Genomic DNA, 25,983 nt, shown 5'->3' with positions numbered 1-25,983 from the left:
ATAGCCTTCAGCTGTCTCGATTTTGCCGCCCCGTCCTCTCTTCATCAAAGTATTCCAGACTGTATTTACACCAGAGATGAAATGTTTATTTAGTCGTCTCTGAAACACCCCTCAGGTCTGTCTGCTCTGAAAACTCAACATAACAAAGTTTTTCCAGTGGGTGGCAGTGGTGATTAAAAAAAGGAAAAAAAACATGCTTGTTTTGGTGTAATACTCTATTTTCACCACACTGTGGCGCAGTTGAACTGTATCTCTGTGACCAAACGGCTTACATGAGCATTGTTACGATAAAGCTTATTGATGTGGGTGTCATCTGAACTGATTCAAGTCTGTAAACCACTGCATTGGTGTATTTCATCAGAGGTGGATGTGTGAAAGTGCACATAATTACCGTAACATCCTCTGCTTTCTCTGCAATGACGTCATGGCACAAATAGTCTGAAAACAGTACAGGAGATTTACTACATGAACATGTTTCATAGATAAACATTAGAAACAACGTTTAAAACCTATTTAAAACCATAGTATTGATTTGGCCTACACTTCCTGTTCAGTTTTTATATGACAGAACCTTCTATAATACACCTGTACTAAAAGATGCAGGATAGAAATGACTTCTTAAAACAATAATACAAATGTAGGTTTTGATGAAAAGCATACACAAAGATTCTTGTCAATGAAGTTTATCATTCGGTACCTTACTTCAAAAGTAATATTCAACATTTTCATGACGGTGGAGGCAGTCAAACAAAACTGCTTTATTTCCCCCATTACTGTCTCATTCATTTCCTCTCTAAATGAGTATGATTATTATGTCTCATGTAATCAGCCTTTAATCTTTACTAGGACGTGTTTCATGATACTTGTTTCATGACCTTGAGGGTCTATAGTAACAAGCAGAGGCTTGATTTAATGAATGACATTGGGTTACAGTTTTGTATTTCAGTTACACTATTGACACATCCGTCCTCAGAGCACAAGAGTTGTAATCTTCTTTTGATTATCATCAACTCAGCACATTCTCCACTGGCAACCGTTCACCTCAGCTATGCTATAATACGTCCTGACACGCCACAGAGGGTGTGTTCCTCTCCTCTGTTTTGATTTGTTAGACCAGATAAATTCCCCCTGGGCCTCAACTTGTTGATGGAAGACTGTCATAGTTGTGGTTGCAAAGTGTTGGACATTATACAGAAATGGACTGCTAGAGAACTGTGAAAGTTGTGGGAGTATATCAGGTCAGGGTCAATGTGTGTTAACATGATGGCAGGTCAAAAACACAAGGTGGCACTGCTGCACCAAATGTAAACAAGCAACACCTCCAGTAAACCATCATCACAACGTTCCATCCCTCTGCTGACCCTGAACCACCAGATTATCATTATACATGTTTATAATGTTTAATCCCACACATGACCTCAAATTTACCAAATACACCTAAAATGCCACGCTGAACTAAAGGGGAAATGCGTATGAATCTATGGAAACAATTAGAATATTTCTATTTGATGTAGTGACACAGCCATTTCAAACATGACTCTGCTGTGTTTGAATATTTAGCTTGATGTGGTATATCATAGGCCTGTAGGAATACATTCAATGGAGAGTTGAAATATTAATAATATATGTAGTGAAGTGTGGGGAAAAGAAGTGTTTTCTTTCCTTATTTTTTAAGCTACCAAACAGAACATTTCAGGGGAAAATCGTGGGTTTGAGAGGTTCATTACTTGCATTTTTTCAATACTTGTCGCTCCCTATTCACACATTTTTAAAGCAAAAATTTGCAAATAAAAGACTTTTTTTTGTAAAATCTTCAAAGAATAACAAATTCAAACCTTTGGTGTGGTGCGCTACTATAGTCACTAAAAGCAAAACAAAGGAAGGAAAAGGCTCTACTTGTTAACTTTACCACTGGCATCAGTCCACCACACACACTGACGTATTGAGCACAAGCTAGAGGATGTGGTTTGTAACGGGCTGTGTGTGTGTGTGTGACTCCCCTCTAACCGTGTTTGCTCTTTGCAGATGTCCTGTAATTTGATTTGCTCACTCAGGTCAGGTCACCAGAGGAGATGCTGCGGGATCGGTTTCCCTGGCAACGGCTCACGGGGTCCAGATGGGATGCTGGGACAGAGAGGTGTACTTTCTGAAGAATGAATAATTATTGTTGCGAGCACTTAAAGCACTGATCAAACTGAACATCTGAAGGTCTCTTTCTCTGTTAGTTCCTTTTTTTGGGGGGGTTATTTCAAGACTGAAAGAAATAATTGTGATTCCACAGAAGATTATTACACAAGAAAAGGAAGGAGCCACCCACATTTAACGGGGCCTGACGTATTTGATGCAAAGTCATGTGGTCAGTTCCTTTCCTAAGAATCTGACTATCAACGCAATGATCAACCAAACACATTAGAAATGACTTACAAGCAGGCATCAGGAAATGTGTGGTCTAACCATAATTTAGCAATAAAATTCTCTAAGAAATGTAATGTGAGTGGACCTGTCTAAAAGTAAGCTTGGTGGTTTTAAGGTATTCTAAAGTATATTAATATGCACTGTATATATACTGTATATAACCTACAGTATGTTGTCATAATGTCATATTCAAGGATATGTCTTCAGGGTCAGTCATGGTCAGTGGTGTACCTTTACTCAAGCAGTGTACTTAAGGACAAGTTTGAGTTACTTGTACTCTACTTTTCTGCTACTTTATACTTCTCCTCCACTACAACTCAGAGGGAAATATTATATTTTTACTCCACTATATGTATTTAATACCTTTAGTTACTTGCAGATTCAGATTAATAATACAAGATATAATCAACAAATAATGCTTTAAATATTTAATGGCAAATTAATCGCATATTTTTTATTTGTTCAAAACATACCGTAAAGGGAGATTTGTCAAGTATTTAATACTCTTATCAACATGGGAGAGGGCAAATATGCTTGCTTTATAAAATTATATGTATATACTTTATTTATTATTCGAAATCAATGAACAACACAAAACAATGATAAATATAATCCAGAAACCCTCACAGGTACTGCATTTAGCATAACAAATATGCTCAAACTGCAGCCCAACAGGCAACAACAGCTGTCAGTGTGTCAGTGTGCTGACTTGACTATGACTTGTTCCAAACTGCATGTGATTATCATAAAGTGGGCATGTCTGTAAAGAGGAGACTCGTGGGTACCCATAGAACCCATTTTACATTCACATATCTTGAGGTCAGACGTCTTTGAAAATGGCCATGACAGTTTTTCCCTTCGTGACAAGCTAGTATGACATGGTTGGCACCAATGGTTTCCTTAGGTTTTCTAGTTTCATATGATGCCAGTATTTAAAACTGAGCCCACTACAACCTAAACATCGCAAGTTGCGATAATGCGTTAAAGAAATTAATGGCTTCAAAACAAATTTGCGTTAACATTGACAGCCCTACTTATTAGTTACTATTAACGTTACCTGGCAGTATATACAGTAAATAATAAGCCCCACCTTTAACAGTTGCAACATTAAAGTAATGCACACATGAATGTATCTACAGGTATAATTCAATCATTCATTCATTCATTTAGACTTGAAAATACTACTATGACTTATTTGTAACGGAGTATTTCAACACCACTGTGGTATTACTACATTTACTTAAGTAATAGATCTGAGTACTTCTTCCACCACTGGTCATGGTTTAGTTAAAGCTGAGGGCTCTGATTACCTCCAGGAAACACCAGTTTACTCTTTCCTGTTTGCATCATAGTGGCTAATTTCTGCTGTGCAACGGCAGTTTCATAATGAGCCACAGAGATGAGTCAATATAAGTTCAAACAGGCGTCACCTGGATGCATTATTAAAATGATCTCCCTTTCATGAGGTCAGATGCTGTTTTAAAACTCATACTGGAAACATTTTATTAAGTTGATCAATAAAAGAGGAACATAAATGAATGAATAAATGAATAATCAATATGTATTTAGTTTTGATGACAGTTAGTTTCGGCTCAGGACTAAATATGTGTATTTATGTCACATAATATTTCTCTAACTGGACTGTTAGATAGGATTGTCAGCATTAACCCTAAGAGACCTGCGGGGCCGGGGCGACCCTGACCGACTTTACTGTCTTTCAGGGGCTCTAGCAGGTTTTAGGGCTAGAGTGAAGCTACGGGTATCATATGAAACGAGAAAACTTAAGGAATCCATTGGTACCAACCATGTCATGCTAACATGTTGGAAAGGACTGCTAAATAATGCTCCAAAGTTGGGCTAAATTTTAGCGCGGAAAAGGGGTCCCTTGACCTCTGACCTCAAAATATGTGGATGAAAATGGGTTCTATTGGTACCCACGAGTCTCCCCTTTACAGACATGCCCACTTTATGATAAGCACATGCAGTTTGGGGCAAATCATAGTCAAGTCATCACACTGACACACACTGAGTTTAGCATCTTATGAATTGAGCATATTTGTTATGCTAAATGCAGAACCTGTGAGGGTTTCTGGACAATATTTGTCATTGTTTTGTGTTGTTATTTGATTTCCAATAATAAATATACACATACATTTGCATAAAAGAAGCATATTTTCCTCTCCCATGTTGATAAGAGTATTAAATACTTGACAAATCTCCCTTTAAGGTACATTTTGAACAGATAAAAAAATGTGTGATTAGTTTGCGATTAATCGCGATTAACTATGGATAATCATGCCATTAAATATTTCAATCAATTGACAGCGCTAGTTTTAGTTAGTTTTCAGAGTGCATTTGCTAGTCAGAAAGGTTCAGATTTAGTTTTTATAAATTTTGTTTTACAGTAGTTTTTGTTTTTGTTTGGGCCGGGTATAATGTCTCAGAAGTACGTAGCTACATATACATACAAAATACTTGGTTGGAGAACTGTGTAGGAATTTAGTGTACGATGTGAGGATATTGCAGCATATCGCCATCTGCTGGTCCTTCAAGTCCGTTCAATTTCTGTGGTTCAATGTCACAAGAGTTGACGGAAATTCCTGCCGTCTCCTTTTTCTGGTAGTGATATATTATAGCTAAAAAAAAACTAAAACTGAAATGAATTTACATTCATTTTCATTAGTTTTTTTTCACAGGCGATAACGTTTCAGTTTAGTTTTCTTAAAGGATATAGTTTATATTTAATATGAGTATACTAACTTTTCTTTTTTTTTAAACTATTTTCATTTCTTTTTTAGTTTAAGATAATAACCCTGACCAACACTCATAATTACTCCCTCATTTATTCCTGCATATTTAAGAGAGTTTATAGTACTGATCAGGGCTGTAGCGGCCACTGACGACACAGAGGTCATGTCCTCAACCTGGGAGCTAATTCCAATTTTTGAACTCTACATATTTAAACTGACTACTTTTAGACCAACCAAAAAAAAGAGTTCATGTTAGGAAATAAAATGTACAGACAATTGAATAGACATGTAACTGAGCCTTTTACATTAATTTACAGAATTTTATTTTTGATATGTGGTCAAAATCTTCTGGGGTGGGAGGGTCAAGACGATTACCAAACCAGAAAAAACATGTTCATATTGAACGTTAAATGCTAAACTGTCACCCGAATCCAAGAACAAACTCATGTCCAAAGCTTCCAATTAAAACCGTCAATGAAAATCTACTAAAAACAAAAAAATAAGAGCCCAACCTGCTCCCAAAGTGGATTTAGAAATGAACCTGCTTGTGCGTATTTTCCTGGAAAACTTGTCAAATTCCAGACTGGGATTTAGGTGGGCTGTGAAGATTAGACATAGTTGATGAAGAATTAGGAAGGCTCCCCGTTTGTTCACCACCCACTGAGCCGGTCTCATGATTTCTGCATGACCAGGCTTTGTATCTGAACTCCGTGCACATTGCCTTTTGTTCTCGCGCCCCCGGTGGGCAGCCGACGGGCCAGCAGCAGCACAGAGACTCCTTTCACCGGCACCGTTTGTTCTCCATCTCTGCTCCCTACTGTACGCTCGCCTGAGCACGTCCCCCCCTTTCTTCAGCTGAGAGGAAATGCATGTGCGCTGTTGCCACCAACATTACGACACAAGAGGAGTGAAATCAAAGTGACTGTGCTGGGTGGGAAATTTTGCATGCGCCTTTTACGCACAGGGGAGCTTCCCTGTACGTAAAACAACAACGCTGAAACGTGGTGGTGAACTTGTTCCACTTTTTTTATAAAGAAACACAGACAGGAAGGAGGGCTGAACATTTGTCTGAGCAAGCACAGCTGGACAGGACTGATTTACTGGATACACAAATCTCACATAACGGTAAACAAACATTTATTATTAACCATGGTGATTAATTCAGGTGGTTTATCACTGTCCAAACAATTGTATCCACATGTTACTTCCATGCCTGTATTGTTATTATTACATGGTTAATTATTAAACTAACCTTTTGCACATGAGAAAACATGTTTTAAATCAAATCTGGTTGATCAGTAGAGCATCATCTGCAGCTTTTAAAGTCTCTGCAGCCCGACTGAGATGATGTTTTATGCTTTGTATTGATAAAAATAAGCGAAGCGACAGTAATTTAACTTGAAAAGGAGAGTTACATCACTTTTTTCTCATTTGAGTTCATGATTAGAGAGAGAGCAGAGGAGGAGGAGGGTGAATACGGAAGCGGAGGGAGGGGTTTGCTGTCATTTTGGGGACTGACTCCTGTTGAATTCAGTGAGTGCAGAAAAGTGCTCCACTCTATCAACTTCTCTTTTAGGTCTGTTGGTTTAAGATCCTTACTGGTATGAGCTGCAGGATAGATGCTCAGAATCTTAAAACATGTATTCTTTATTCATTTAATGAATGTCACATATTGTTCTTGTGTATTTTCAGGTTTCTCTGCTGACTGTTTGCACAGAGGTGTGTGCGCATAAAGGATAAGAGGCAGCTTCGTCTAAGAAACTTCAGTCTGTTATCTGAAGAGTTCCTGTAGTTTCCTTCTGAATATCTTCTATCAAGCAGCAAAAATGGAGCGGATGGAAGACGAGAAGGTAAATATACTACTTCTATTAGGTTGCTGGTGTTGTTCTGACATTTATTTGACTAGTTTAAAACCTGCACGTATGATACTGCTGCACAGTTTCTGCACATTACTGTAATCTCCTCAGACACAAACACATTCATTTAAGATGTCTGTTATAACTCCCAGTGGTCCCTGAGGAAGAGTGCCAGCCATTTTGCCATTGTTACTTTATTCTGAGCCTGTTTTGTGCCAACACGGCCTAATGAATGAATAAGAGTGTGGTATTTACGAGTCACAGGCTGCCGATTCTGTATTTTTCCTCTCTGGCAAGAGCAGGGGATGGGCTGAGACTCTATCAGATCAGGAGATGACTAAGACAGAGAGAAAGAGTGGCAGACTGGAGGATGGCAAGTTTCAACTTGAGTGTTATTGTTTTTTTTGCATTTAATTGCGTCTACCCTGGAAAGGTGAGATGAAGGAATAATAATATGACGACGAGAGATCTGGATAAGGTGAAACGAGGACTGACATCTTGCAACTGCACAAATAGGACAGAGGGAATAGCGATAACAGGGGATCTAGTGTTATTAATCAAATGGTGCACTTTGAATTTGAATGCATTATAAAGAATATCTCAAGTGAATTTGCCTGCTATCATGCATCTTTGCAAACCTTCTCTGTGGTTTGTCTTTTGAAACATACAGTTACGCCATTTTCATGGCTGTTACTTAAGATTTACACATCACATGTGCTGATGTAACTACCCACTAAGCCGCAACGAATACTAGCATGCACTCCAAAAAGCCTTGAGCAAAATGTATGCACAAAATCATCATAAACAAATATGGATCTTACGTAATGCACTTTTTCCTTTTGGATGTACGGCACTGAAGAGAAAAGCGTGTGAAAAACGTGTGAAGAGAAAAATTGCAACAAATGTCACATTTATTTAAAAAAAAGAGACAAGAAAAGGTCGGTGCAATAGTCAAAAAACAGAAAGGGAGACAGAAAACTAATTTTCTAAAACGGGTAGGACAGAGAGGTTTTGATTAAGAGAGAGACAGGGACGAAGATTGCAAGATGACATGAATGTGGAAGTTGAGTGTCGAAGAAAAGGTGTGTCAATCCAGAGTCGTCCTTCTGAATATTGAGAGAGACGATGAACTGTTGAAACACAGGAACTGACTGTGGTTTGGAGTAATTTGTTAATATTTCTACATCATAATTTAATATTATAGGGAATATTAACCAAACATAAGAGCAGGAAATAACCACATTAAGAGAGTAAAGTGTAGAAACTGCAGGCTTAAAGTTCATTGGACAAGATCCATTTAGTAGCTGTTCTGGTGCTTTCAATCATATCACATGCTCTTCATGAGCAATTAGAGTATCACAACTGTCATTGAAATGTTCACACGTCCGTATTTTCTGAGCACTTTTAGTAATTTGAGTAGTCAGTATTTGTATTACTGTTTGGTTGTGGTTACATATCGATCATAACGTGTCATACAGTATGTTCACATTTAACCAGCATAGGTGTTCTACTACAAAGTACAGTATATTGTAGTATACAGCTGCAGATATTGAGCAACATTACTGTATGTTTGGCTACACTAGAATTAATACGTTCCTGTGCAACCACAATGCCTCACAACATGCTGATACAACTTCTGAGTCCCACGCATTCAATTCACAATATAATGCTCATCGGCCAGTCGGCCACTCCCTTTTTAGAGTCGCAGTTATAGCAAGAAGCTTAAACAATGCAATCGTTTTGTCTAAATCTTACATCAACATTAGCACGTCTCTGCAGATGCAATTGGCATATACCGCCACAAGCACAAACACGTGTACATACACATATGCACACACACAACTACACCCCCAGATGCAGATTTTCTTCATCAAATACCCGTTACTGCAGCGCTACACCCCACACAGGCATGTTTTTAACCCTCCAGGTTATCTGAGATGATCTTGTGCCAAAAGTAAAACATGGCATGCAATAAACTTGTAATTACATGTTAATATTCTTAAATGCTAGATCACTTTATTTCTTCATCTTTATCATGCATTTATCATATTACCAGCACGCTGTATTTCCCCGTCACTATTACGTCTTTATCGTGTATGCAGCACTTCCTTTGTGCCAAACTGTCAAGATACTCTCTGTCCGTCAGATACAGCTCACATGACTTTAACACAGTGCATTCAGCTAGTTTTAATCCTTATTATGACACACGGTCACGATGCTCCCACAGAAACGCACTGTGGCTTGATTACAACTGATTATCACTATCTTACTGTGGTAGTGAAATATTTCTAAGTAATGAATCCCTTCATTCTGTGTGGATTTAATGGGCACCTGATAAGAGCAGCCACACATATGATGTACTTACAGCACATTTTTCTTATTTCATTATCAATAAGGAACCTCAAGTTCTCTGTTGAATCTCAGTTAATCAGAAAAAGGAGCAGGCTGATCAGATAAAAGAACAGACAGTTTGTTTCAGGAGAGGGATTGCCCTTTGATTTCAGTTTTCTTCCCAATGAACATACTGTTTCATGACGTTTGAGAAGTCTCTTATTTTATCTGCGCAGATAGTGATATCACGTATGGTAAAACATTAGGACAAAGCTCATTGTGTCGGTTTTCTGACTTGAGTCTGATTACAAGTTGTGCAAAACAACTTATTAACTCGCACCAAGAGTTTCACTGATATAATTGAGTTAGTGTTGAAACAAGAGCAGATTTTGCAAAGACCGGATGATTAAAATGGATTTCCTTTGATTAATGAGCCTATTTGGACCTTTAGACTCTGGATGCAAATAATAACCTTCTCAGAAAGTTGGTGTGTCACAGTTAACGTGAAAGAGACGTAGAGTTGGTTGTTGAATCAAAGTGAAACTTTGATTGGGGATTTCCATTTTTGGCATAGCGCCTCCACATAGTAGACTTGGAGCCACAACTTCATTTAAATCAATTACTCCGTTCAGTTCTGCTCGGTTGGATACTTCTGCATATTGAAAATGTCACTCCCCAACATGCCCTGCCATGTTGGGGATTACTGTCAGGTGTATTAGCTTGTTATTATGAGCTAAACCCACTTTAATTCTGAAACCAGCAGTAGGAAAAAAAACACTCACAATAGGATTCAGTCTTATTCTCTCATGGTGTCTTTAGCTACTTAGCTGAGAAATACCTCAGAGCTGCAAGTCATGGAGCATGTGCAGTGTTGTAACACCTCACAGCAGTGCTATGAGTTGCTAATGCAGGAAAGCTGCAAACAAGGAGCGAGAGCAGATGCAGAAAGGCTCATTGTTTGTGTGTTACCAGTGTCACTATAAACAACAATAGCTTTGTAGAGCCAGGGACAGGCCATGTCCACCACTCAAACTGATGGCGTGATTGTATATAAACCCCATCCGCTCATTGTTTTAATCTTTCATATGTCTCATGTCTTTTTCTCTCACAACAGCCGAAGAAGAAGGTGACCCTTTACCTCCTCTACTGCGTTTCAACAGCAGTCATCGGCTCGCTACAGTTTGGCTACAACACCGGGGTCATCAATGCACCAGAGCAGGTGTGTGTGTGTGTGTGTGTGTGTGTGTGTGTGTTTCTGGATGTGTGTGTTTGCCGAGTGAATTCTTGTAATGGACGTTTAGTGTTTTAATGTTTCATGACAGCGGGGACAACCAACAAGAGAGAAGGATTAATAATAGATGCAATACCATCTCTCATTTTCTGAGGTGAATATTGTAATAACTAAATTGACACTCTTAATTGCCATTTTACAAATCATTTTAACACATTTTTTGATGTTGTTGTTCTGTAACTGGTGTTGCTAGGAGGCATAAATTAGAGTTATAGTGCTAGACATGACATGTCTGGTCTCATTTGTGACCACAACATTGCAAGGTGGCCATGCCAATAGCTGTACTGCCCCCATGTGGATGTGTCAAAAAACTCACACATCAAGCACAACAAGCTCTTTCACATAAAATATAAAATAATAAAATAAAATAAACACTTACCACTTCTAATCCCACCGCTCTTCTCTGTGGTTTGACAGAAACTGCGTAGGTTTTTCCAGAATGTGTCCATTGACCGGTACGGGGAGCCCTTCAGCCCGGGAGCCAACACCATGGTGTGGAGCTTTGCTGTGGCCATCTTCAGTGTGGGAGGCATGATCGGGTCTTTCTCTGTCGGAGTAATGGTCGACAAATTTGGCAGGTGAGAACATCAGGAATTAAGTGTGGTGCAGGAAATGGTTCAATGTAAGATGACAGAGCAACCAATCATCAAGTCCTTTTCAGGATTGTTAGTACACTTTTACAGAATGTGACTAATCTCAGCAAAGCTCAATAATAGCCATTTCTTTTATTTCCTTTGATTATTCAATTAACAGAAAGTTATTTGGCAACTGTGAAAATAGAATAATAGTTTAGTAATTTATCTGACAGGAAATGAAAACTCGTTGGTTTTGGACTGTTGGTTGGACAGAAAAAGACATGAAGGCTTCACCTTGGGAGTCTGGAAAATTGCGATAGACATTTTGTTATTTTTAATTGAGATATAATAAAAGCAGATTAATGATGATAAAAAATAATTTGCTGCAGCCCTCATTTCCTTATACACACTATTCAAACATGCCTCTTATAGTTGTAGTTTTCTCTTTACTCACTCACTCACTTACTAACCTTTCTTCCTTGTCTCTCTCCACCAGGCGTAAGTCCATGCTGCTCAATAATATCCTGGCTGTAATTGGTGGGGGTTTCATGGGACTGTCGGGTGTGAGCAATTCTTTTGAGATGGTCATCGTCGGCCGGTTCATCATCGGAGTGTTCTGCGGTCTGTGCACGGGACTGACACCCATGTACGTGGGCGAGATCTCTCCCACCGCTGTCCGAGGAGCCTTCGGCACTCTGCACCAGCTGGGTGTAGTTATAGGCATCCTGGTGGCACAGGTAGGATGCTGTGATTATATTATTAATGCTTTTTAGCTTTGGATTTCTGTCGAATAATGTGGACTAAAGATATCAGCTTGAAGAATTTCATGTTCATCAAATTAAAACATTGCCCAACTCTTCTACAGTACACAATGCAGTACTCATTAGAGCGGTAATATAAAGTAAACTAATATAAAGTCCATCAGTCATGTGACCTACAGATCACCATACAGTAAATACTAGGTATACAAAACAACATTCTCATTTCATATCATTTCTTTAGTAAAAATATTCCCACAAAATGCCCTATTAACCAAAAGAAACAAAACATATAACATTACAAGCATTGTTTCATAATGTTGTTTTTTTAGCAAATAGAACATTTAATTTTAACCAATCAAATGGTAGCAACACAAAGCATCACATACTATGCACTTCACACCCAATATGTGCATCGTTCAACATACTTTGTAATTTACGTCGTCACTTCTTGAGAGCCTCCTCGCAGGTTGGAGACACGTTTCCATGGTAACCTGTACCAACCCCATGTGACCAAAATGATGATTTGTGAGAATCATAAAGTCTGACTTAATCATAGATAGTAAAGGTTGCTGACCCCTGGTATAGTAATACAAGGCAGTACGTGTTTAAAAAGAAAAAAGTTCCTACAACAGAAAAGGCAGGAATGTGTAGCATTCCAGTGTTGAACTATATCATTTAGGGAGCCGTTATGTGTTACTGGATATTGATGAAGAAAACAAACTGTGCAATGAAAACAGGGAGCTGTTTCTTGCAGATGGAAAAAAAAAACTAATAAAAGTGTATTTCTTCTGAAGGCACATCAATATATAACCCCCTGCCTTCTGAAACAACAACATAAAGAAAGGAGAAGAGAAATTGCATCTTAAATATTGCACCAAGTTCATTTCTGAAATGAGATTCTGTTTACGACCATATTCAGCTACAACAAAGTGGAATCTTATACTTATATTTAAGTTGAAGCGTTATTGATGTTACAGAGCTGCCTGTCAACGTCTGTTATGAACATTGTCATCACTACCGCATTGCATTGTGGGATATTTATGCTGATGTAGTGTCCAGTGTTTGCATACTGTAATATTTCACTGGAAATAGTTTACAATTTGGGTTCTATTGGTTTCATACATACTAAAAAAAAAATCGAAATACTGTTTTACCGTACTAAATAGTATGTTAGTATAAAATTTTGAACGCAACCATACTGCATTCTTTCAACTTTAATGGACTGTACAGTAGTGTGAGTCCATTGTACGTCATGTCATGTATGTCATCCCTGTATCTTAACTGTGTATTTTAGATCTTTGGTCTGGAGTTTATTCTTGGCTCAGACTCTCTGTGGCCTCTGCTGCTGGCTCTAACCATCCTGCCGGCCATACTGCAGAGCATCATGCTGCCCTTCTGCCCTGAAAGCCCCCGCTACCTGCTGATTGTCCTCAACAAGGAGGAGGAGGCAAGAAAAGGTCAGTTTTGAGACATTATGCCAACAAGATGGCAACATCAGGTTTTAATGATGCTGCATCTAGAATTACTCTTGCATTTTTAATGATCTGAGGATTGAAGCATGGCTCTGTGATTTAATAAAATTTCACCACATAATGTTCCAGCCTTTCTTTACATCATATTTGCACAATAATGTACTTACTTCCTCTCTATTCTTTCATCTCTCTGTAGCGCTGGTGCGTCTGCGTGGCACTGAGGATGTGAGTGATGATATTAAGGAGATGAAGGAAGAAGGAATGAAGATGTCCATGGAGAAGAAAGTGACCATCCTCGAACTCTTCCGCTCCCGAAACTACCGTCAGCCAATCATCATTGCTATAGTCCTCCAGCTCTCTCAGCAGCTGTCTGGCATCAACGCTGTGAGTGAACACCGTATCCTATAACAGAGCACAGCGTTAGGGATATGATTATCAAGCGTCAGCCTAAGTCACTTATATATGAATCTTTAAAGGAGCATTCACTGAAATTATACTAATGTGTGTGACAAGCACATGACGAGAGATGCTTCTTGGCTCCAGGCGATGTTAGATTGAGTGAAATAATTTAAGCCACTGAGGGTCAATGGAAAGAGACAAGCACAGCGGTATTTGATAGGCATTTTGCTAATAAGGTCATTTCACCAGGCTGACTAAATGTGTTAGCGTTCCCTCGTCTGACCTGACAATCACAGTGACGCTGCAGCAGCCTGCGGCTTACGGCTGCAACATCGATCGAACTCTGACGGATATATTAACACTCATGACCTGTCTCACTCACCAGCACAGCAGCTAGTAGTCGAAGCTGCTCTAAACAATATTTATATATTACTTGGATCAAATGACTACATGTAATTTTAAAGGAATCGCTTGTAGTAACAAACCCATCAGCAATTATAACCCAACAACTCTCATCAACTCTACAGAGCATTGTAGGGTCTTTCAGCTCACTGTTTTGGTTTTATGTCCCAACAACAGACAGACAAAGTTAGTGACTAGCTGGCATAGAAATATAAAGAGTAGAACGGACTTTACCATTCATTCAATGTAGCAGGATGGTCAGAGCGGCGGACATTTTTATGTGTACCGTTGGCGTTGCCATTCCAAACATTGTAACGGGCTAACCTAACTTCCGTATAAACCGACTTGCGGCAAGTTGTGGACTGACTCGTGCCGGCGTGACGTGCAAGACAACAGTGTCGGCATTAGTGTGTGTGCGTGCGTGTAGTTCCGCCATGTCAGCTGTCCCTTTTAGTTAGTAAGTAAGTGAGTACTTTAAGAAAGTATGAAGAAAGTATGAATTGGCCTGATATCGATTGTGACTACCTCCGCTCAGCTTTGCAGCGAAGCACTACACTTTAACAATTAACAACAATCGCCATTTTACTAGTCAAACTACCACAGCTAACAGTTCAATGTCCGTTCTACTCCTATTCTATTTCTATGCTAGCTGGTGAACATAGTAAAGCATTTAGCTGCTAAAGAGCCAGATATAGCCGTTAGGAGTTGGTGGAGACCAAAACAGAGCTGAAAAGAGAGAGAATATTGGACTTAAATTCGCAATTTGGACATAAACACGGCTCCAAATAAATGTTGCTCTGTGTCTGCTGGATGTGTAAATTAGCATCCGTTTACTAAAACGTGACCGCCCTCCTTGGTGCCCCCATGTGTGAACAAACCGCAGCAAAAGTGCCCTCTTTGATGCTCCTATTGTAGATAAATCATGATGAAGTGCCCTTAAAATTTATAAAAACACGATGCAGTGCCATATAGGCTACCCGACATGCTAGAAAACTTTCCCACTGCGTGCAGCTGGTGCCCTTTTAATTTTTTCGCCCCTACCCCTCAGACAGCCTGAGTCGGCCACTGAGTCTTATCAACTCTAAAAAGGTGCTAATATGTCAGTGTAATGTTTGAAGCTTGTTGCTCTGCCCCCAAGTGGCCAAAAAAATCAATTAGTGTAGGTTTAATGTGATGTTTTACAGACTTTTAAAGACTACATTAACTTTATTCACTGAAATAAATAGTCACTCATAGTAGTAACTCTTCATCTTTCTCCCCCTCCAGGTGTTTTACTACTCTACAGGCATATTTGACACAGCTGGAGTTACTCAACCTATCTACGCCACCATAGGAGCTGGAGTTGTCAACACTGTGTTTACTGTCGTCTCTGTAAGTGTCTGACTACACCTTTGGTGTCTCAAGAAAAGGCAAGTTTACGAGTAATTGGATTATTAATGACTTTTTTTCTTGCTTTGACTCCAGCTCTTCCTGGTTGAACGGGCGGGAAGAAGGACATTGCACCTGATTGGTCTGGGTGGAATGGCTATATTTGCCCTCATTATGACGATCTCCCTGTCTTTGGTGGTGAGTGATGTTTGCATGATTCCTGTGAGCTTATAAAAGTGTCCCTGTCGCTCCCTCTTTACATCTTGTCCTCATTCTCTCTCTGAGCAGAAAACTAACCCAAATCTGAGCTACCTGGCCATCGTGGCTGTGTTCGGCTTTGTTGCCAGTTTTGAGATGGGTCCAGGTCCCATCCCGTGGTTCATCGTGGCTGAGCTCTTCTCCCAGGGGCCCCGACCTGCTGCCATGGCCGTCTCTGGTTTCTCCAACTGGACCGCCAACTTCCTGGTGGGGATCGGTTTCCCTAAACTGGAGGTAAGGACAACATTTACTTCACTAAACTCTTCACATGTACGTGCAATATGAGGTTTGTCATGTAGTTACAAACATCTCTCTCTTCGTCTCTCAGGAACTTTGTGGTCCTTACGTCTTCATCATCTTCATGGTCCTCCTCATCTTCTTCTTCATCTTCACCTACCTGCGAGTGCCTGAGACCAGAGGAAGGACCTTTGACGACATTGCTCAGGGATTCGCTGCCACAGCAGGGAAACCCCCTGCGGAGGCTGAGGCGGTGGTCACGGAGGGAAAAGAACCTGCTCCCACGTCTCCCACAGACAAGGTTCCCATGGTGGATCTTCCTTAGAGAGAAGAAAGAAGACTCAGGGTACAACACAGACAACAGGGTTCAAACACATAGATATTGTAAGGAGTTATATTTCATAAAACACAAATGGTGAAAGAGCAGCGGGGTGTGTTTAGAAAAAGCCAACTAAATACAGCGTTAAAGATTCCCCAGCCACTAAAATAATTGACAGACTTCTCTGTAATCCTGCTTTAAACGTCGGCCAAACTTAACTGAATTACCAGTGCTTAATATTTGTTGACATTCCCACTGCCAGCTCCACGCATACTGCCATATAAGAGGATCAACATATGTTCAGTGTTAGCCTAAGTCCCAGGTCTTCAGCTACCCCCATTGGTAAAAGGTTGTGGGATTTGGGGGTTTTCTGTATTGAGGTCAAGCTTGAAAAGCCGGTTTTGGAGCCCGGTAGTTTGACCCAAAAAAAAAAAAGACTGACTTGCTGTCCTGTCTGCCTGCCTGATGTGCCTTGCTGCCAGGGAGAGGGAGCCATGTTGTTCTCTTCTTGAGTAGACAGAATAAACATCGAGGTGCTAAAGTAAGTCCCTCTCCCCTTCAGGTGCACAAAAAAGCACTGACTATAGACTTAAAATAAATATATTTAAGCATGTAGAAGATAGGAAATATTTGTTCTCATCCTGTAGCACAACGTCCCCTGAGAGTACAGGACGTTTGTGCGTTGTTTGAAGTCATAAAAAAAAAGACATGTCTGTAAACTAGTATCGTCTGCATCGAGTATATTGTTCGTATGAGAATGGAGGTGTAGTCTAGCACTGTCAGGCCTTAAATAAAGTCTCACTATAGGCGTTCTGCTCTTAAAAATACAACATAACCTCTTGTGTTCTATCACCCTGATAGCACAACATTTTAAGGACCTTCTGCATGTCATGATAATGTATTTTAGGGCTTTTCACGTGTCATTTCAGGCTACGGAGTTAGTGTTGTGAAGGGGCTTTTCGGATGCCATTTAGTGCCATGTCGTTACGGTGAAACGGTTGCGGTTATGTGTAGGCAACAAAACTTAGTTAGGTTTAGGAAAAACATCATGGTTGGGCTTAAAATAAATATGTAAACTAAATAAAATACGTATGTAAACAGCGTAACATAAGTACGGAAAACACGTCACAAACATCACTAACGTAACTTCAAAAAATTCAACAACACTTAACCCGGTCTCCACAACAACCAAGTTGTTATTCCATGCGAAATGACTTACAAATTGCCGGGTCATTCATACGCCACTTGATGAGACCCGGCTGGTTTTCTGATTTCATAGCAGCGTACAGCCAGTAGTGCAGTCGTTTACAGGATGCATTAAAACAGTTGGATACAAAAACTCAGGTGTCTACGTGTGTTAAACTCAGCTTCTAACTGTGGCATATAAAATACATTCACCATCACTGTACTTGAAGCTCTCTTGACATCAGTGCGGAGCAGTAACTAGTTCTGCATTGTAGGTCATGAAATAAAATATCTTACAATCTCTAAAATAGTGTTACATCAAATCAAAAGCGCTTGCCAGTGTTAAACGTCGTTTGAGGGATGTATTGGAACACAGTTTACTGAATCTGATAATTAAAGCTGCAGTCTGGAACTTTGAGCAAATATGATAAAAAGTTGTTTTTATAAAACGGTCACTATATCCTGACAGTAGTACGTGAAACAGATAATCTGAAAAAAATCATGCTCCTGTGTGTCCTCCTGTGCTCACAATGGCATTTGCAAGATTCCACCGTGCCTGAACAAAAACAACTAATCAGAGCCGAGCAGTCTCTAGAGCAGCTGTCCATTACTGCTCGCAAAACTGGACGATCACACGGCCAAACAAGGCAGCGCTGATCAAATATGAATCATGATTCTGTTCCTGTAATGCCTATTTCTCTCCTCAAATATTTTCAGAAACATTTGTACTGTTTAGCTGTAAAATGAGAACGTTGGCTTGGCTGTTTTCAACATGCAGGTCACAGACTTTCTCATTTTACAGCTAAACAGTAAACTACAAGATGTTTCTAAAAACATTTGAGGTGGGAAATAGGCATTACAGTAACAGAATATTGATTCATATTTGATCAGCGCTGCCTAGTTTGACTGTTTGATCGGAATTTGCCAGTTTCGCAAGCAATGACTGACAGACGCTGTAAAGACTGCTCGGCTCTGATTGGTTGTTTCCCTCCAGGGCTGTGAAATCTTACAAATGCCATTAGAAGCACAGGAGGACACCGGAGGAACATGATGTTTTTCAGATCATCTATCTCATGTCAGGATATATTGACTGTTTTATACAGTAATTTTTTTTTATCATATTTGCTCAAAATGACTGACTTCAGCTTTAAATAACAGCACATCTCAGTCGAAACAAGATATTAGCCACTTGGGATAGCGATGTTGAATAAAAACACTAAATGAATTGAATTTAATGCACAAAAAAAATTCTTTTATGTTTTTGTTTCTAACTGTCTGAAATTGTATATATCGTAGAATCTCCAGTTCCTGCATTGTGATCATTACAGCGCAGCATACATGCTTATAAATGTTGTATAAATGGATGTGCGCACACACTCATCAGGAAGCACTTTTTAATGTTTGAGCTTAGCAGCGTTTTCATTTGCACTTTGGCAGTTGGACTACTTTCTAATGATTGTTTATATTGTGTGTGGCTCTCTGTTACATGTAAATATACAGTGTGTGTTAGGATGTGTATGGTGCGTGGTTGTTATTTTTTCCTCAATCTTCTTTCAACTTTGTTGCATCCACTGATTTTTCTTGCACTGTTACTAAGGTGAATGTTGCTTAACAGTAAATGAAAGCAAGAAGTGACGATGGTTGAGTGTGCGTTAGAGTCACGTAAGAGATGACCTTTACTGTTTTTCTATCATAATGTCCTCTCTTCTCCTGCTGTAATAATATGAGTGACACTGGCTTTGAGAAACTAAAAAGGAAATAAAGTTGTCCATCTTTTAAGGGAATGTGCGACTTGAATTATGAGCATAAACAGTTTTTTTCCTGTCTGTAATGCTACGAGTCAAAGCAATGAATGTTTAATGTAACTGCAGTCTCTGTGCTGAAGTGAAAGTGTGAGAGGTTTGTCTGGTACCCACTTCTGCACTGTGCCAACTCCCATTTCCTTTCCTGCACCGCGGCAAAACCTCAGTCAGCTGTGCAGTTCAACATTGTAGAGCTAACCAACCCTCTGAAACACTGAAATAAAGCCATGAGTTGAAAACCAGAGTTCATTTTCTCTCTGCGGCTGCTGAACAGTTGGGTTTTAAAAGATGCATTCATGGTTGTCATGACGTTTTAGGAGTGCGTGTGTGAGGAGGAGTTATGAGGTCAAATTTCCTCTTCGTTCAGCTTCAGAAGCCAAACCAGATCACACATGTAGAGACGCAAGAAAACATTTACCTCAAAGAGGAATTTCCCTGAAAATGTACGTTAACATTGCGGCTCAAAAGAAAACATTCCTCTAAAATTACAGGCCTTTGCTGTTGTTTCATGAGTGGTTGTAAGTGATAAAACATTTTTAGGAAGGAGACTAAAAGACATTAGGACTGCAACTAACGATTATTTTCTTATAGGGCTTAAAAATTATCATTCCTTCTAATATCATATCATATCATATCGCAATAACAGTCAAAATAATCAAAGAAAAAATCAAAATCGTTCAGCCCTATTTTTTTATCGCTTAGATTTCAGATTATTTTCTCAATTTAACAATTTAGACTTTGGTCACAAGTTGCCAGAGCACATGTTGAACTGTTAAAATCTTTTGTTTGTCAATGTTTTGTTTTGTCCAAAACCTAAAGATATTCAGTTTACTATCACATACGACTAAGAGAAGCAGAACATATTCACATTTGAGGAGCTTGAACCAGTGATTTTTGGTCCTTTTTGTTTAAAAATGTAATGAAGTTAATTGATCAATCAAAAGTTAACGATGAACTGATTAATCAACTAGTCGTTTCAGCTCTAAAAAATAACTTTTATCTAAGCTGGCACATGGAACAAGTTTTTTGCTGAACAAACTGAAAACGGATTAAAAAGTTTTAATTCCCTGCTTAATGACTGGAGGACCGTGATCCGTGTTCCCTCTTCACTTTATCTCTTGGAGCAAAGAGCCTTGGGTAAAGGGCCCCCGGCTGGCTGGGAATGGGGCCATCTAACTGTGTCAAGCCAATAGGCAACATCTCCCTGCAAGAGTCTACTGAAGTCTCACTCAATGCAGTGAACTGGGGCATGAAAGCCCATCAACAAGCTGCAGTACTGCGGTCTGACCAGAGAGTGGCGTGCACGAGCCAGAAGGGGGTTCAGCTCAGTGTGTTTGCATGTATGAGTGTGTGTCTAGATACTGTATGAGTGTGTGTCTAGATACTGTCTGAATGAGCAATCCTGCCAGGCGAGGAGTGTGTCTGAGAGATGGAGGGGAGAGGAGGGGGGGGTGTTAAGAAGACGAACGATGGAGAGCATCCAAAAATGTGTCTAAATTATATTCATTTTCCATAAAAGGTAGAACTGCGAGCGATCAAGGAAAAAAAAAAAAGAAGTTGGGCACTCTCACATGCCACAGCTTGAAAAAATGCAAGTTAGCACAGTGTCCAGACATGTGAGGGATGCCACAGTTTGAGGCGCAGTCTGCCAGGCGGCTTCGCTGAAATTTGTGGAAGGCGTTTTGAGGAGAGCTGGAACTGATGTCGTTGGACATGTCTAGACGGTTGTTTTAGAGACCAGACAAACTTGTTTATTAATTTTTCCACCTCCCTCTCCCTTTGTCACTCTTTCTGGTTGACTCTACCTCACTTTCTCTCTCTGTCTTTGTTTTTCTAAAAAATATTAAAACTCTCCCATTCTCCTCCTCGCACTCTTCCTCCTCTTTCTCTCCGCCCGTCTCTCTGACAACAGTGTTTTGTTTACTTCCTCTGTTGGCAGTGTACTTATTGTATGTGCTGCTCTGTAAATATTTTTCTCCTTCCCTCATCCATCCACCCCCCTATCCTCTCTCTCTCTCTCTCCCTCTCTCAGATAAAGGGAGCAAACAGACTCCACCTCCTCTCTCACCCCCCTCTCCCTCTCTCTCCCCAGCTCCGTCACACACACTCACTCTATCTCCTTCTTTCATGCTCTCTCCCTCCCTCTCTCTCTCTCTGTCAGTGTCATTCTGTAGTGGAGATGTGGAGTGTCTTTCTGTCTCTCTGTCTGTTTTTTCAGCCCAATTCAGCTGAGGAAGGTAAGAACTAAACTTTTACTTGATTTTAAACCTATGATGTGTGTGTTTATGGGGAGTGTAGCGGGATGGAGAGTTTGCACAGCGCTCCCATCATGTGCTCATAATGAGCCCACAAGTGAAGGATGGACACTTGGTATGCTTCTCCAAGAATGTGGCTCTCTCTGGGGAATGCTGGGCACTTTGACAACGTGTGAAACTGTGGCACGTCAGGCCGCAACACCACCAGAAAGTCTGATTAATTCTCGATTTTTGGGGCCCCACCTCCAGCTTGGGACCCCCTGAATAATTACCACCTTTCCTCCCCCCCCGCTCACACAGCCCTGTGTGCGTTAGATTTGTGTCTGAGTGCATCTGTGTGTATGCATATATATGCAGATGATTGTGTTGTGTGTGCCACTGTGGCAGCACATCAGATGGGACTTTGTTGGCATGGATGTGCCAGGTGCGTGCCGGGCCCATCAAGCTCCCGCAACAAAAGAATATGGAAATGAGGCAGGAGACAAATGAATAATAAGTTGCATAACCCGTTTGCCTATGTATTTGGCGACCCCCCCTCTGGCCCCCATGTCACTCATGATCTCGTGGATGTGACAGCCAAAGACCCCTGCCCCCGCTCTAGTACTATTATCCAGTCTCCATACTTACATGGAAATATTAGATGTCTTAAAAAGTGCAAAACTTGAGTGACTCAGTAATAAATAGTCTGTCTGGAAAAGCTGACTGTTAACCTGACATTAATTTGATGACTCAAACTGCCTTTAAATGTGTGTGTGCATATGTGTGAGTGTGTTTTCTTATAGGTGCGTGTGGATATACATAGCCCCTGCTCCTACATCCTGTCCCCAACACTTGAGAGGGTTTCAGCCGTCAGCACGCAAATTACTTTCAAAGAATCTGGCTGCACGTTGGAAAGAGCTGCACCTGTTCACGCTCATCATTGGCTTTAGTTTACTGCGAGGTGTGTGTCAGTTATAGTCTATAACAGAGGTAACTTATATGTCAGCCTCATGCCACAGATTCGAGCTGTGTTTGTGACAGATGGCCTGGACTAAGATGAGACAGAATGATAGAGAGGGAGAGAGGCCGCACAGCGTTACTGGCCTACTGACTCTGTTTGTGTAATTGAAAGAGAGCTCTTCGTAAGACAGTATTAACCCAATAGCGTGGACGTCCATATAAATCCACATAAATTGAAACATCTACTGTAGTTATGTCACGAAGGGAGGATTTGGTATCTGATCGCCTTTGATCGCAGTAAATGTCTGTCTGGACTGACTGGTTAACTGATATTACTGTCTGTCCTTCTATTGTTTATTGTCTGTCTACTGCTTTTGAAGTGTATCCACCACTAACAACCCCTATTCTTGTCTGCTTTCACACCACAAACCATAAAGATGTGTCATATTTAGCCTTCTTTTCTCGCTGTTAGAGGAGTATGAAAGCTAGTTTTCTGCCTCTTTGCATGCAGACAAACTACAGAGCGTGTAAGTGACAGGGTGTTTGATTTATCACTCTCGCATGCTGCCCGAGTAAGTGTTGATGCATTCGCCCACATGCATTGTTGATGCGAGGTATTGATGTGAAGCCACATGGCTGGGCCTCTAAATTGTTGGATCTGTGTCGAGGATTGCGTGTTCATTGTTCACACTGGATTAACACACCGCACTGAAGGGGAGGTCTGTGCAGGAGGCACACCTGATGCCCCTCCAGCTCTTCCCGTCATGGATGAGTGGTGATGCTCACTGAGCTATGCATATCCTGAAATTAACCGTGTATCATTAGCTGAACTTATGTCACACCATAAAAGGGAAATCTAATCGGATTTATCCAAAAGGCAACAGGCTGCATAAACTGTAGACTAAAATGTTAACCAGTAACAAAACTGATTAAAATGTGAATGACTTTCTCTGTATAAAAATCCAATAAAGTGAAAAGGTGTTGCAGGTGTTATCTGCAGTGGTGGAAAGTAACTAAATACTCCAGTACTGCACTTATAGCTAGGGTCGGTAATGTTGGGAAAAGAGCAAGAGCACACTACATTTAAAAAGAAAATTCAACCGAAAAACCCATTCGAGTGTTGCAAACTGTTTTCCAACGAAAGTAGCTAGCAGCACTAGCTCCAAAAGTCCCTAAATCTAGCGAGAAAGTCGCCAAGTCTGCAACACTGACAGTCCCTTCAAGCCTCCCTCCTAAGCCACTCCCCCAAAATTATCATTATGGACATAAACATATTATAATAAATGTAAACAACAAACACGCCCATTGTTAGTACTCACAGCTGTCAAGCTAGCAGCTTGTGGAAGACTCCGGTGATGCGCAATGAGTGCGCAGGCAGGCAGGCAGACAGGCAGGCAGACAGGCTTGTAGGTAGACAGGCAAGGTAGCCCGTCCAATCATTTCCTTCGGGCCAACGGAGAGACTCACATACACTAAAATGCGTGTGCAGCCGGCCCGGCTATGTAAACAAAGCAGAGAGAAGCTGTGATTATAACACGCACAGAGGGAGAGCAACTTCATTATTATAATAATAATAATAATAATAATAATAGCTTGGATTTATATAGCGCCTTTCATGAAACCCAAGGACGCTTAACAAAGACATAAATAAACACAACAAATGTAACAGAAGCTAGGGGCCATAGGCCTTGGTGAAGACATATCTGCTCAGGTAGCCATATGCCTTTGACTTGTCACAGTAGGAAAAGCACAGGTGTACATAATTAAATTAATGATGGCTGAATTCACTTTAGCTTTAGCTGCTTTGATTTCAGATTTCAAATCGTTGTTTTCTGCTACATTAATGCGCTGAACCCTGTTCATAGAACCTTTAAAGTAAACCAATGGTTCACAGAGTTAGGCAAGATACTAATAAATTACTCTTTACACATTAATGTTAGTCATTGAAAAAGTAATAACATTACTTTACTGGTAATAACTAGCTAAGGTTGAGCAGCAAAATTGATGCGTTAGCTACTTAACTTGTTACTTAACTTTCATTACTCTGCCTGTAAACACATCGATAAATAATAATAATAAATAATAAATAAGACACTGTAGTTTAACAAGCAGTCATACAATTCAAAGGGATTTACTGACCATCCAGCAGTTAGCTTAGCCCCCTTAGCTAGTTAGCTTAGCCCCTTTAGCTAGTTAGCTTAGCCCCCTTAGCTAGTCAGCTTAGCCCCTTTAGCTAGTTAGCTTAGCACCTTTAGCTAGTTAGCTTAGCCCCTTTAGCTAGTTAGCTTAGCCCCCTTAGCTAGTTAGCTTAGCCCCCTTAGCTAGTCAGCTTAGCCCCCTTAGCTAGTTAGCTTAGCCCCCTTAGCTAGTCAGCTTAGCCCCCTTAGCTAGTTAGCTTAGCCCCCTTAGCTAGTTAGCTTAGCACCTTTAGCTAGTTAGCTTAGCCCCCTTAGCTAGTTAGCTTAGCACCTTTAGCTAGTTAGCTTAGCCCCCTTAGCTAGTTAGCTTAGCCCCTTTAGCTAGTTAGCTTAGCCCCTTTAGCTAGTCAGCTTAGCACCTTTAGCTAGTCAGCTTAGCCCCTTTAGCTAGTTAGCTTAGCCCCTTTAGCTAGTCAGCTTAGCCCCTTTAGCTAGTCAGCTTAGCACCTTTAGCTAGTTAGCTTAGCCCCTTTAGCTAGTCAGCTTAGCCCCTTTAGCTAGTCAGCTTAGCACCTTTAGCTAGTTAGCTTAGCCCCCTTAGCTAGTCAGCTTAGCCCCTTTAGCTAGTTAGCTTAGTCCCTTTAGCTAGTCAGCTTAGCCCCTTTAGCTAGTTAGCTTAGCCCCTTTAGCTAGTTAGCTCAGCCCCCTTAGCTAGTCAGCTTAGCCCCTTTAGCTAGTCAGCTTAGCACCTTTAGCTAGTTAGCTTAGCCCCTTTAGCTAGTCAGCTTAGCCCCTTTAGCTAGTCAGCTTAGCCCCTTTAGCTAGTTAGCTTAGCCCCTTCAGCTAGTTAGCTTAGCCCCTTTAGCTAGTTAGCTTAGCACCGGTGATTGCACACTTCAGCGAGGAGGACCGTTACTTCCACAGCGACCTCGGCTTCGCGGTTTTACCCTTCAACTTTACACTAAGTTAGGTTACTCCTGAAAGTTGTCATACCCGGCATAAGAACACATATATGTATAAAACAACTTGGGAATTACCGGGAGTCTGATTTTTCCTCTTTTGGTAGAAGCTAACGTTAACCGCCTCGAGCCACGTCCGCGCCTGCGCCAAGCTGTGACGTCACGACAGACAGGTGTTGAGTACAGTTTCCCTCCTAAACCTGAACCCACCTACCAAGGGGGGCGCTGTCATTTCAACAGGAGGGAAACACTATTCGACCCGGGAACAGAC

General features: G+C 40.6%; 2 protein-coding genes and 1 long non-coding RNA gene across 6 annotated transcripts in view; 2 read left to right on the top strand and 1 right to left on the bottom strand.

Moving 5' to 3' along the window:
• Positions 1-302: 302 nt before the first annotated feature.
• On the bottom strand, positions 303-25,983 carry LOC141778868 (uncharacterized). 3 transcript variants are annotated; one of them, XR_012596145.1, is made up of 8 exons: positions 25,791-25,979; positions 23,935-24,113; positions 16,186-16,435; positions 15,933-16,106; positions 13,619-13,853; positions 11,689-11,943; positions 11,023-11,190; positions 303-438 (listed from the first exon to the last, which is right to left on the bottom strand). It is a non-coding gene; the product is annotated as an uncharacterized LOC141778868 (long non-coding RNA). The 3 variants fall into 3 exon arrangements; XR_012596146.1 differs by lacking the exon at positions 303-438 and adding an exon at positions 7,915-8,151 and having other exon boundaries at positions 25,791-25,983; XR_012596147.1 differs by lacking the exon at positions 303-438 and adding an exon at positions 7,915-8,127 and having other exon boundaries at positions 25,791-25,983.
• On the top strand, positions 6,632-19,661 carry slc2a3b (solute carrier family 2 member 3b). 2 transcript variants are annotated; one of them, XM_074653371.1, is made up of 11 exons: positions 6,632-6,766; positions 6,858-7,015; positions 10,467-10,571; positions 11,061-11,221; positions 11,715-11,955; positions 13,274-13,436; positions 13,648-13,835; positions 15,519-15,623; positions 15,717-15,818; positions 15,909-16,112; positions 16,207-19,661. In XM_074653371.1, the coding sequence occupies exons 2-11, from the start codon at positions 6,992-6,994 to the stop codon at positions 16,438-16,440; spliced, it is 1,527 nt and encodes a 508-aa protein (XP_074509472.1). In that variant the 5' UTR covers positions 6,632-6,766; positions 6,858-6,991; the 3' UTR covers positions 16,441-19,661. The 2 variants fall into 2 exon arrangements, with proteins under 2 accessions (XP_074509472.1, XP_074509473.1); XM_074653372.1 differs by having other exon boundaries at positions 6,646-6,741.
• ephb6 (eph receptor B6) overlaps positions 21,042-25,983 on the top strand; it is a 45,720-nt gene continuing 40,778 nt past the window's right edge. The window contains exon 1 of the mRNA XM_074653367.1: positions 21,042-21,658. Within this exon, the coding sequence (XP_074509468.1) occupies positions 21,373-21,658 (286 nt within the window). The 5' untranslated portion in view covers positions 21,042-21,372. The remainder of the gene's footprint in view (positions 21,659-25,983) is intronic.

Source organism: Sebastes fasciatus, chromosome 12, assembly GCF_043250625.1.
Source record: "Sebastes fasciatus isolate fSebFas1 chromosome 12, fSebFas1.pri, whole genome shotgun sequence".
Classification (NCBI taxonomy): domain Eukaryota; kingdom Metazoa; phylum Chordata; class Actinopteri; order Perciformes; family Sebastidae; genus Sebastes; species Sebastes fasciatus.
The sequence above is the reverse complement of the archived record's forward strand: the minus strand, read 5'-3'. Positions and strand labels throughout refer to the sequence as shown.